Source organism: Ictidomys tridecemlineatus, chromosome 1 (genome assembly GCF_052094955.1).
Source record: "Ictidomys tridecemlineatus isolate mIctTri1 chromosome 1, mIctTri1.hap1, whole genome shotgun sequence".
NCBI classification, from domain to species: Eukaryota; Metazoa; Chordata; class Mammalia; order Rodentia; family Sciuridae; genus Ictidomys; species Ictidomys tridecemlineatus.
This window is the reverse complement of record NC_135477.1, coordinates 109,813,517-109,826,117: the sequence shown is the minus strand read 5'-3', so window position 1 is coordinate 109,826,117 and position 12,601 is coordinate 109,813,517. Positions and strand designations below refer to the sequence as shown.

The window sequence follows — 12,601 nt, the reverse complement described above, 5'->3', positions numbered from 1 at the left end:
TTAGATTTAATGCCTAACAAAATTGAAACTCACATTTTTGAAATCTTAAAAGGAGAATGATAGTTCCATATGAAACTATAGGTCAAAAGAACAAGCTCCATGAAAGTGTCAACTGCACATCATGAATACAAGTTCAGTTTATTTAACACCAATATTCCAAGAACTCTACTGTCTAAAGTCTAGTTATATAGAAAGTACTATTCAATACTCAAGAACTTTGAGTCTAACAGGGAACACAACAATAATATAGTAACTTGTGATACATGTAATACAAGTATTACATGTCAAGGTATTAACATAGTACTAAGGAAGAAGTGATCAAATTTGTCATGCTTTGAAAAGAGCATGGAGAATGGAGTGAAAGACACAAAAATCTGAGGAAGGTTTTGAAGAATAAATGTAATTCAAGTACTTCAAAATAAGGGCATTTTAGAGCAACAAAGAAACATATTCAACAGCAAACACACATGATATGGGGCATGAAATAAATATATGGAAAAAAATTTTTGAGGGGAACTAGGGATTGAACCTAGAGGTGCTCTACCACTGAGCTATATCCTCAGTTCCCCCTTTTTGTTTTTATTTTGAGACAAGGTCTCTCATTTAGGGCCTCACTAAGTTGTTGAGGTTGGCCCCAAAGTTAGGATCCTCCTGCCTCAGCCTCCTGAGCCACTGGGATCACAGGAGTGCGCCATTATACCCAGTTGGATGTAAAATTTTGTTGTTACTAAAACACAAAAGGTAGGAAGAATGGGAGATAACTACCTATAAATAGAGACGGGAGATAAAATTCCTTACATGTGAGAAGACAGGACTTTTTCTAGCAGTAGTGTCCACACTGTTCAGAACTCCAGAGAAAAATAGTAAGGCTAGTTGGGGCCAAGTCAGTAGTGCTTTCTAGTCTAAGTGAACCAGAGAAGTTCTACTTTCAAACTTTACTTCTAGATAAGACTTTGGATGAAGAAAAGTTTTGAATGGGCAGAGAGAAGCTTGATAATCATTATTTTTTTCAAGGGTAGGTAATAGGGAAGATGTTCTGTACTGAGAGTTTTAAAAGAGGAATAGTCCAGTTTGCATTATAGATATGTGTAACTTAACTCAGAAATATGTTGCTATGGAAAAGGCCTTAAAGAGCTATTTTTGGTTTGTTTTTTTATCACTTTACCAAGCATAAAAGTTTTCCTTTTAAAATAAAATTATCTTTCCAATTTAACTTAGAAAACTAAGCATGTATTATAAAATGTCTGTATTTTAAATCAGCCCTTAGAATATAGCAATCCATGCACACGTAAAAAAAAAAAATCTATGATGACTAAGGAAAACATTGGAAGAATTTAACTGTAGAAAACGAACATAATAGATGTTCATCCAGTGTGGGTACAAACATTCTAATATGTCAGAAAGAGAATCAGACACACTTATTTGCAGTGTGTTCACACACTAATGCACATGATGCAGCCTCTCCTTTTAGCCAGTTTGTAGATTTCTGAATAGCTAATAATAGTGATATCTTCAGTTCAACCAGCACTTCCATTTAGAACCTGATAAACAAAGAATTTGGTTAAGCAGTTTTCTTCTTTAGTACCTTTAAAATTATTTCCTTCTACCTCTTAATCTTGATGTATTTGTTATGTATTTCAAATATAAGAAATAATTCTAAAGCATGGCCCAGATTTCTATTTCTCTTAGCCATTTTTTTTCTGCAAAGCCCCAAGTTACGTGATGTATATTACTGAAAGAAACTAAAATAAGCATCACTAAGTAACTTAGAAATCTGAACCTTAACTATATTTACCATATTACTTGATCACCATCAATTCAATAACATCCCTCACAAAATGTTACTTGTTCAGTTTAAAAATTTTCCAACAAATTTGTACATGAAAAAAATCTTAATTTAAGGTCATAGTATTCATTCACATTAACTGGGATTAGCAGAAATACCATATTGCTCTCTGGTTCACCAAAGAAAGAAACAACTTACAGAATCATCTTCCTCATCATCATCGTCATCTGCATGGTGGAAGAAATGTCGATAACTTCCAGGGTTTATTTCTGTATCTTCAGGCCCAACAAAGAATCTGGGGGCTTCACTCATTTTTACTTCATTTAATATAGATATAATAAAGTATCTATACTAAAACTACTTCTAAATAAATAGTATCAGAAGAAAGCATTCTCCCTATACTAGCTGACACAGGTCTGCTGCAGTTTGTTTCTGCTTATACAATCACTTGAAAGTGCGATGACAGTTAGTTGGCAAATATTCCTTTGTTCTCAGATATCATTGCTTCATTGTGGATACCAAAGTTGCTGCTGCTGTTTAAAATACAAAAACAATGAGGCTGTTGTATTCCTGAGTTGATACAGCAATCGTTTTACCTAAAATGCAATAAAAAAATTGAGTGTACTTTAAAAACATTCCTGTCACTTAGATAATTTTAAGTGATGCTTGCTTTCAATAACTAGATGAATACTTTCAAAATGAAAATGTTTTCTTCCATAAGATTAATTAACAGTGTAATCTTCAGTAAAACACAGCACATCAATTTAATAAGGTGATACAAAATAATATAAAACTACACACTAAATTCTTCAAGTGCAAAAATAACAAATTAAGAGAAAATTATTTGAATCATAACAAAATTATATTAAAAGTTACATCCTTTAGCACATAGTTCAGAACTATCTGAATGGAATGGAACAGATAAACCTATTTATGTAGGTTTAACAGCTACTAACAATTGAGCACTAATCTGAAGTGACATTAAGTTGATTGTAGAAGTTTAGTTTGAAAACAGGTTTTTAGGGAATATAATATTATAATACATTATAGTCCATACATAAATCTACCAAAAAAGTGGGGGGAAACAGAGTGAAAATAATATTTCTAACAGTAGTTCCTAAATTTGCAGAATTTAAACACTCTTTAGCAAATCTAATAATATCTATGGATCCTCCTCACCCCAAAAATGCTCATGAACATAAACTCTGCAAGCAATTTTATGTTCTTTAATGACAAACTCTTCCATATAATCAGGTACCCATGAAATCAGACCAGTTAAAGAACTATCATGTAATAGTGCTATGATTGAAAAATATTCTTTACCAAAGTCATTTACATGCACTTGTACTCTGCTAATATTAAAATTAATTATCTACCAAGAGCAAATTTTTATCAAATCCTTCAATTGCTTACTGATATTAAAAGACCTTATTTGATCAAATAACTTTTAAAAGAGTTTAATAATATACTAGATAGAATTTCAACACACAATTCTAAAAGTCGTATTCCTTTGCCCTTTCTTGTGTGCTTTTAAAGTTGATGCAGTGCTTTAAGAGGCTAACACTGAAGGTTAAAGGTAACTTCCATAAAATTTAGAGAATAGGTTGCAAAACTCCTCTGTGAATCAGTTACAGTTGAAAAAAAATGAGGTTATATTACTGAAGGTCTAATTCCAGTTTCAGTTTAACTGGTGGCTCCTTATAAATATTAAACCAGTTTAATCAGTCAGCCTTTATTTATCTTTAAATTGAACAATGTTATGAAACACATAACAGTTTGTGACTAAAAAATTGGAAGAAATAATTTACTTTATTAAAAAATGCTTTTTTTCCCAGTTACTTGGGAGGCTGAGACAGGAAGATGGCAAGTTTGAGGCCAATTTGGACAACATAGCCACAGTTGTCTCAAAATAAAATAACTTGGGGATGTATCTCAGTGGTAGAGCATCCCTGGAATTTACTCTCCAGTATCATCGAAAGAAAAAAAAAAAAAGCTTTTTGTTTCTATTCTTTCTTCACTGTTTAACATTAAAAAATGTTTGCTGATAAAGAAAAAATGGTTTCCAATTGCTATAACACTTGATGGCAGTAGGTAAGTTAATCTCAGCTCTGTTTTGTATCAAATGGTAAATATCCTTAGGTTTCTTCTTACTTGTTTTTTACTCTTCCTATTTAAACACAGCCCAAATATTTCAGCAGCAGAAAGGGCACGATATTGGAGTCAGATATACCTATTTCAGTCTGTCACTACATAACTACTAGTAACTTATGCTCTAGTTTCTCTGAGCTTTTGTTTCTTTATCTATTAAAAAGGGAGTGAAAGTGCTTGACACATATCAAACACTCATTAAACCATAGTTTCTATAAGCACTTCTATAAACAAAGTTCCCAACTAATATAACATGGAAATCTAAAATAATGTCACTCATTATTTGTTAAAATACATTTATTTAATCAATAAATACTATTCACATATTATAAAAGACATTCTATTAGATACTGGCAATTGTACTTCTCCTATTTTAGGTATTCTAATAAACGTGATAAAACTTTTGTTTTACAAGTTGAGATAAAAATTAAGTTTTTAAAATTATGTAGTTTTAGAGTATTATTTTGAAATATCTGAAACACATAAAACTGAATTTTTAAAATAAAAATCAGTTAATTACCCCAAAACCTAGTGGCAGGACTAATAGTTGCAGTTCTTGGTTATAGAACTGGATTGAATTTCCTACTAACTAGTCTTTTTGATATATATTTTCCCACATTTTTGTGATGCTTAATACCACTCACATATACATACGTCATACACACACACACACACACACACACACACACACACACATATATGGAAAATCAACTTTTTCTTGATGGGTGGCAACTGTGTATTCCATAGATATTTTTCCAAAACAATATGAATTAATGATTGAGCTGTCCCCTTTTTTGAAGTACACTGATACATGTCTCTCATTTGATTATAAATTTAGATCTGAAATAATGTGATTCATTTATTTGGAGTAAGGCAATAGTTAAATCCACAAATAAATATGTTAGAAGACCTCTCTATAAGATAACAGTTAAGTATGAATTTAAATATATATGGGAAATCAGCCACAAAGAGTTAAAGCATTTTAGGTAAGAAACATAAAAAATTAAAAATTCTAAAACAGAAGTGTGTTTGGTATATTTTCATGTTCTAGGAATAGAACATGAATATACAGCAGGCAAACAAAGGAAGAATGGTTAAAAAAACGACATCAGAGAAGTAGCTAAGATGTATACAAATGACTTAAAAACGAATTTTATTGGATTACATTTAAGACAATTGGGAAGCAGAAATAAATTCAGGTTAAACAGGTTTTTTTGTTGCTTTTTAATGATTTTGTTAAAAAGGTAAGTAAACTGATTTGGGCTTCAGAAAAACATATGGTTAAAGAAAGTTGGTTTTTCCCCTCCGTTACTTCATTTCAATATATGAGAGATAGTTACAAATATTATTAAAGGACTAAACAAGTTAATGGTAAGTGAACAATTTCAGGAGCCCAAATACCTGGGTTTTAATATTGAATTCAATAACTGTATGAACTTGAACAGTGTCTCAGGGACCTAATTTCCTCATCTGTAAATTGTATCTATCTTGTGGCTTGTTAGAAGGATTAAATATAATACATTAAAAATGCTTATATCCCTGAATATGAGAAGAACTCAAACTATCACTATTTGCTGATGACATGATTCTATATTTAGAGAATACAAAAAATTCCACCAGAAAACTTACTAAATTAATTCAGCAAAATACCAGGATATAAAATTAATACCCATAAATCAAATTCATTTCTATACATCAGTGATGAATCCTCTGAAAGAAAATTAGGAAAACTACCCCATTCACTATAGCCTCAAAAAAAAAAATTGGGAATCAATCTAACAAAAGAGATGAAGGACCTCTATAATGAAAACTACAGTACACTAAACAAAGAAATTGAAGAAGATCTTAAAAGATGGAAAGATCACTCATATTCTCCAAAAGGCAGAAGTAACACTGTCAAAATGCCATACTACCAAAAGTTCTATTTTAATGCGATTGCAATTAAAATCCCAATGACAAGGCTGGGATTGTGGCTCAGTGGTAGAATGCTCGCCTAGCACACGTGAGGTACTGGGTTTGATCCTCAGCACCACATAAAAATAAATAAATTAAATAAAGGTATTGTATGCATGTATAACTAAGATATATATTTAAAAATCCCAATGGCATTCCTCTTAAAAATAGAAAAAACAGTAATGAAATTCATGGAAAAATAAGAGCCCCAGAATAGCCAAAGCAATCCTTAGCAAGAAGAGTGAAATAGGATGCATCACAATACCAGACCTTAAACTATACTACACTATACTACAGAACTATAATAACAAAAACAGCATGGTATTAGCACCAAAATAACTATAGTAACAAAAACAGCATGGTATTAGCACCAAAATAGACGTGTAGTCCAACGGTACAGAATAGAAGACACAGAGAAAAACCCACATAAATACAGCTATTTCATATTAGACAAAAGTGCTAAAAACATACACTGGAGAAAAGAGAGCCTCTTCCACAAATGGTGCTGGGAAAACTGGAAATCCACATGCAGCAAAATGAAATTAAATTCCTATCTCTTACCATGCACAAAATCCAACTCAAAGTGGACCAAGGATCTAAAAATCAGACCAGAGACCCTAGGCCTATAATTGAAGAAAAAGCAGGCCCAAATCTTCATCATGTTGGCTTAGGACCTAACTTCTTCAAGAAGACTCCTAAAGCACAAGAAATAAAATCAAGAATCAATAAATGGGACGGATTCAAATTAAAAAGCTTCTCCTCAGCAAAGGAAACAAAAAGTAACGTGAAGAGAGAGCCTACAGAATGGGAGAAAATCTTTACCACACGTGTATCAGATGAAGCACTAACCTCCAAGATTAGTGCTATATGAATTTATTATCCAATAAATAAATGGGCTAAGGAATTGAACACACACTTCACAGAAGATATAAAATCGATCAACAAATATATGAAAAACTGTACAACATCTCTAGCAATTAGAGAAATGCAAATCAAAACTACTCCAAGATTTCCTCTTACTCCAGTCAGAATGGCAATAAGTGTTGGTGAGGATGTGGGAGAAAAGTTATACATTACTGGTGAGACTGCAAATTGGTGCAATCAATCTGGAAAGCAATATGGAGATTCCTCAGAAAACCTGGTAAGGAACTACTATTTGATCTAACTATCCCACTCCTCGGTCTATACCCAAAGAATTTAAAATATGCACACTACAGTGACACAGCCATATCAATGTTTATAGCAGCTCAACTCACAATAGCTAAACTGCAGAACCAACCTAGATGCCCTTCAGTAGATGAATGGAAAGAAATTTTGGCATATATACACAATGGAATATTACTTAGCCTCGAAGAAGAATGAAATTATGGCATTTGCATGTAAATGGATGGAGTTGAAGAATATCATGTTTATTGAAGTAAGCCAATCCCCAAAAACCAAAGGCCGAATGTTCTCCCTGATAAGTGGATGCTGATCTGTAATGGGAAGGGGGCATGGGAAGAATGGAGGAACTCTGGATTGGGTAGAAGAGAGGTAGAAGAGGGGAGGGGCTATAAGGGTGCAAAGAATGGTGGAATGAGACGGTAATTATTTCCCTATGTACATGTATGACTGAATGAATGGTGTGACTCTGCATTGTATACAACCAGAGAAATGAAAAGTTGTGCTCCATTTGTGTACAATGAGTAGAAATGCATTCTGTTGTCATGTGTAACTAACTAGAACAAACAAACAAAAAAATGCTTGTATTCTAATTTCAAGGTCATACTCCATACCAATTAAATCAGAATGTTCAAGAGTAGGGTTGAGGTATTTTTAAGGTTCCCAGGTAATTCTAATGAACAGCCAAGGTTTAGAACTCATATAGTAACCCCCAAAAGAATAAGAGGATGGAAGAATGGAAGCACATAGTAAGCAAAATATATCCATTCACTGTTGTTTTTTTAAAAATATTTTTTAGTTGTTGATGGACCTTTAGTTTTTATTTATTTCTACGTGGTGCTGAGAATCAAACCCAGTGCCTCACACACGCTAGGCAAGTGCACTTCCACTGAGCTACAACCCCACCCCTCACTGTTGTTTTGACAGTATGCTATTAGTATAGGGAATCTGATTATCTTCTATAATAGAAAGGAGATAAAAGTGATGACACACAATCTTTGCCTCCTGGTGCTTGGTACATCTCAAGTACTCAATAAATATTCTGCCACAAAACTTTCCTCAATAACTTTCAAAACTTCTTCCCTCTATCACTTATTGTGACCTTTGGTCACCTACAACCTTATCATTATTTAACAGTTTGGGTTTATGTATCTCTCTCCAAAATAAAAACCTAAAAGTAATGAACACTTAATAAACATTGTTATCTGATAAGTAACTAGTTAATGCAGAGCTTCCTAACATGCTGCCTCACCATAAATGAGCTTTATGTATGTTACAAAATTGTCTCAGCCATCAAGACAGCTATACCCCCTGGCCAGTTGCCTCCAGTAGCATTCTTTTCAGTTTCCCAAAACACAGGACATATACAATAATTTTCTATGTCTGCCTTAATGTGAAAAAAGTTGAGAAGCACTTAGTTAATACTGTGGGATAGAGATATTTTCCTCATTTTAAAAATGCTGGTACATCTATGTATGTTCATTATTTCATTATAAATGAATACTTGAGGCTCAAAAGTTCAAGCACTGAGAACTTGATGAAATCATATTCAATGATCACATAGGTCAATAAGAGTGGCAAAATGTCAGATATCAGTTAAAAGTAAAAAATCAGCAATCCATAGTTTTTATTACATTACTGAAATACTTACTAAATTCTTGGAAAACTAAAAGTATAGAATAAACCTTTTTTTTCCTCTCATTCACGTGGCATACATATGGTACAAAATGAAATAAAATGAGCCCTGTAGGAGATCTAGGATATTCTAAATGGTTTATTTCACTTAAACTCTGATAAATGAACCAAATGCATTATATATATAACATTTTCAACATTATTCAGCACTTTGAGCCACAACCCTAGTCCCATAATTAATAATTCTTAACTAGACAATCTATATTTTAATAAATGGATGAACAGCTATATTTGGGTAACTCTCTAAATCTATGCAAAAGACAAGCATTACTTAACCCTGATTTCTAAATTTGAAATGAGCACCATCCTGTCAATAAGTTTCCACACTCAAAGCAGTAGTTCTCCAACTTCAGCATACATCACCTAGAGGGCTTGTTAAAAGTACTAAACTAAAATGTTGTGGGGTGAGGGCCAATATTTTGAGTTTTTAAAAAGTTCCAAGCTGATGCTGATGCTGTTTGACTAAGAATCACACTTTGAGAACAATTACTATATTCTTTGACAAAACTGAGTTTGAATGCTTTTTCTTAAATTTGCTCAGCTGTGTCCTTAAAAGTTATTGAACCTGTCTAACTATCATCTGCAAAATAGGATTATAAATCTCATGTATTTTTTTGAAGACTAAATGACAATAACAATGACAATGCTTCAAAAACCAGTTTATGTTAAGCACGTAATAAATGTTAGCTGTTTATATATTCTGTTAACTGTGATAAATAAGACAAGATTTTTTTACCTTATTCTAACTATCTAAGAACAAAAACAACTCAATTTAGAGTCTAACTACTTACCTTCCATCCAAGGAAGCCACAGAAACTTCTCTTTGTCAATGCTGCTGCTGGAAACCTCACTACATCTTTTCCAGTCTCACCACACTACTTGAGACTATCATAAACACTACTGCCCAGGATAAAGAGTCTTCTCTTTCATAGCTTTATTGGTCCTGGCCAGAGCTACTAGTCCTCAAAAAAATACCTTGTTTAAATCCCATGAGTCCTACACAGTATTCAGAGGCCCCTTGGCTGAATACAAAACTCTGTCCAAGTTTTCATTGTAGCCCTTTCCATAAATTCCCTCAAGGCCAGTTTTAATACTATATCTCTGCTCCCCAAATCAGAGAAAATGAGAACTCCAGTATTGCTGCTCAACCTGAACACAGTTTACCTCATGTCCCCAAAGCATTTTCCAATGGAATCACTCTTATAAATGGTGACTAAATTCTAAGGCATTAATAGTAAACTGCATAATATTAAATAGGCTTCTTCAGGATGGTAAAGGCAAACTAGTAACATTTCTAAGGTTATTTATTTTTAAAAAGTCCAAGTTTCATACAACCTTCACATTGATTTTTTTTTCCTTCTTCAAATGTTCATATAATACCCTTCTGCTGAGCCTGCATTTCCTTCTCCCTGGAAATCACTCCTCCCCTGTAGGAATAGGAAGTCTTATTCTTCCTTAAATAAATGACTGGAAGGCTTCAATAAATGCTCTCCTAACAACTATCATGCCTCTGGGAGGCCCTAACTACACAACAAAACCCTCTCCCATCCAATATGCTCCACAATATTTCAGATCTATTTTTACAACTGTCTCTAGAGTTGGGGCTTGTTTCCCTCCCAAATTTATTATGAAAAATTTCAAATATTCAGAAACGTTGAGAGAACAGTTCACTAAACAACCATATGCCCACTATTAAACTCAACAATGATCAACTTTTTTTTAATTTACTTTTTATTTATGTAACCACATACATATGCATATATTTACTGCACCATTTGAAAGTAAGCTGTAGGCATCAACATACATGACTTCTAAATACAGTGGCATTCATCTCCAAAAAATAATTGCATCTTTCTACTTAAACACAATACCATTTCCATCTAAGAATATTATTAAATTGTTCTACAATATTGTCTATATGTAGTTGCCTGGTAGCTTTTGAAAAACAAGGATCTCAACTATATTTTTTCAGTTCTTAGTGTACAGCACTTATTTGGGTGATTAATAAATGTTCTAGGGTTGGGGATGTTGCTCAGTGGTAGAGTGATTCTAGCATGCAGAAGACCCTGGGTTCAATTCCCAGTACAAAAAATTCTATCAATTGCTAATTTTAATATACCCTCATAACTACTCTATATGTCATATGAGTTTAAAACTTAAATAGAAAGCTTTGATTTTACTCCTATAAGCTTCCTGCACATTAATCAGTCACTAGTTTTAAATAAGCCTATGCTACAATAAGTATTTGGGATTTTGAACTAGTTAATTCTGCATCACAACACTGATGCTCCATAAAGATATAGATCATGTCTGTCACTTGTCAGACACAAGTAGAAACACACAAAAATTTTTTAAATGAATGAATACTTTTAGCCACTGAAATTGTTGATGAAAAAAAAATTGGAATTGTGTAAGAATAATGGTAGGAGAATAGAATGCAGATTTGGGAACCAGAGAGATTTAGTTTCTAATAGAGATTCAAATGTTTACTTGCAGCAAAAGTTTACTGGGGAGAGTGTTACTTGACCTCTGTAAGCCTCAATTTCTACATTTATAAAACAGGGGTAAATTTTGAGGAGTGACTGTGTAAAGCACTTGTCATAATGCTCATTAATGGAAGCTACTTTCGTTATTTTATCCATCTGAAACAAAAACTATATATTTCATTGAGGAAATTATAATAGCAAAACAAAATTCTATCCCAGTGTAGGGCTAGGATGCTAGTTGCTGAAGTCAGCCATGCTTCTTACTTCTACAGCTAAACCTTCCAGCTTGCTAAACCAAGATAACTATTACTTACAGTACTCCAAGATCATAATCTGCCAGGAAGTTGCCCAGAACCCCGTGAATGAGATCCAAAGGTCACTACCCACAAACCAGGATGTAATAGTCTTCAATCGATTAGGTGCAGCAGTGAACTGAAGCCTCCAGACCATAACAGAAAACTGCAACAATGCACAAGGCTTTTGTTCTTTTAAAGTGGGCGTGGAGGCGCAACAAGCAAAGGAACAAAGAATAAGGAATGGAAATTATTTAAAATAGCCACTTCTAGGGCTGGGATTGTGGCTCAGTGGTAGAGTACTTGCCTGACAATGTGTAACTGGGTGCGATTCTCAGCACCACATATAAATAAGTGAATAAAATAAAGGTCTATCAACAACTAAAACTAAAACTAAAAAATAAATAGCCAACTCTACCCACAGCGGTCCTCAAATTCGAAGGTGCTAACCTTTGGTGGAACTAGTGGCAGTTAGGGGAAGCTCCGCAGTTCCCTAACTTAGCTGCCATTTGTGGAGTTTCAAAACCAAGAAACTTGAAAAAGGAAAGCAATGGAGGAGGAGGAGGAGGAGGCGGCGGAGGAAGGGACAACCAGACGCAAGGGACCCTGAGGGCTGTACTGTCACTCTAAGCCCGGGAAGCTGTTCGACCAACACATGCCCTTTCAAGGAGCCGCCTGTCTGGGGTCCTTAAAGCAAAGGAGGCAAAGCAAATGCCTACCAGCGGCAGCAACCATCTGGAGATCAGTTTCTGTATCTCCTGTCCTCCATTGATCTTGGGGCCCTCACCTGACTCGGATGCGGTCGTCACGCGAGCTGCTGGAAATAGCCAGACATACATAGGCTTCAGTTTCTTCCCCTTTTAATTCTGGGGACAAGGGTGGGTGAGGTTTTGGTCCTGAGACTTCAGCTGTTCGCGGGGACGGGGGTCTTCTTTGTTCAGCAGCAGCTAAAGAGCCACATAGAGGTAGCTGAGGCACTACTACACCTCTTGAATCCCGGGCACGCCTCTTCTTCACCCGCCTAGGGTCTCACACACAAATTTGACCGGGCGGAACAACTTCCGGCAAGAGCCCAACGA

The 12,601-nt window shown here is 34.3% G+C and overlaps 1 protein-coding gene and 1 non-coding gene across 18 annotated transcripts in view; one reads left to right on the top strand and one right to left on the bottom strand.

Annotated features, from left to right (window-relative positions):
* The window catches only part of Ppip5k2 (diphosphoinositol pentakisphosphate kinase 2), an 86,771-nt gene extending 74,195 nt beyond the window's left edge, over positions 1-12,576 (bottom strand). For 8 of the 17 annotated variants that reach the window (XM_078045200.1, XM_078045142.1, XM_078045157.1 and 5 more), the window contains exons 1-2: positions 12,310-12,575; positions 1,985-2,382 (exon numbers count right to left, since the gene is read on the bottom strand). In XM_078045200.1, the coding sequence (XP_077901326.1) occupies positions 1,985-2,098 (114 nt within the window). In that variant the 5' untranslated portion in view covers positions 2,099-2,382; positions 12,310-12,575. Of the gene's footprint in view, positions 1-1,984; positions 2,383-12,241 lie in introns of all 17 variants that reach the window. The other 9 variants (XM_078045162.1, XM_078045169.1, XM_078045181.1 and 6 more) reach the window with 5 other exon arrangements.
* LOC120886019 (small nucleolar RNA SNORA26) lies at positions 3,309-3,422 on the top strand. Its single transcript, XR_005728799.1, has one exon. It is a non-coding gene; the product is annotated as a small nucleolar RNA SNORA26 (small nucleolar RNA).
* Positions 12,577-12,601: the final 25 nt, after the last annotated feature.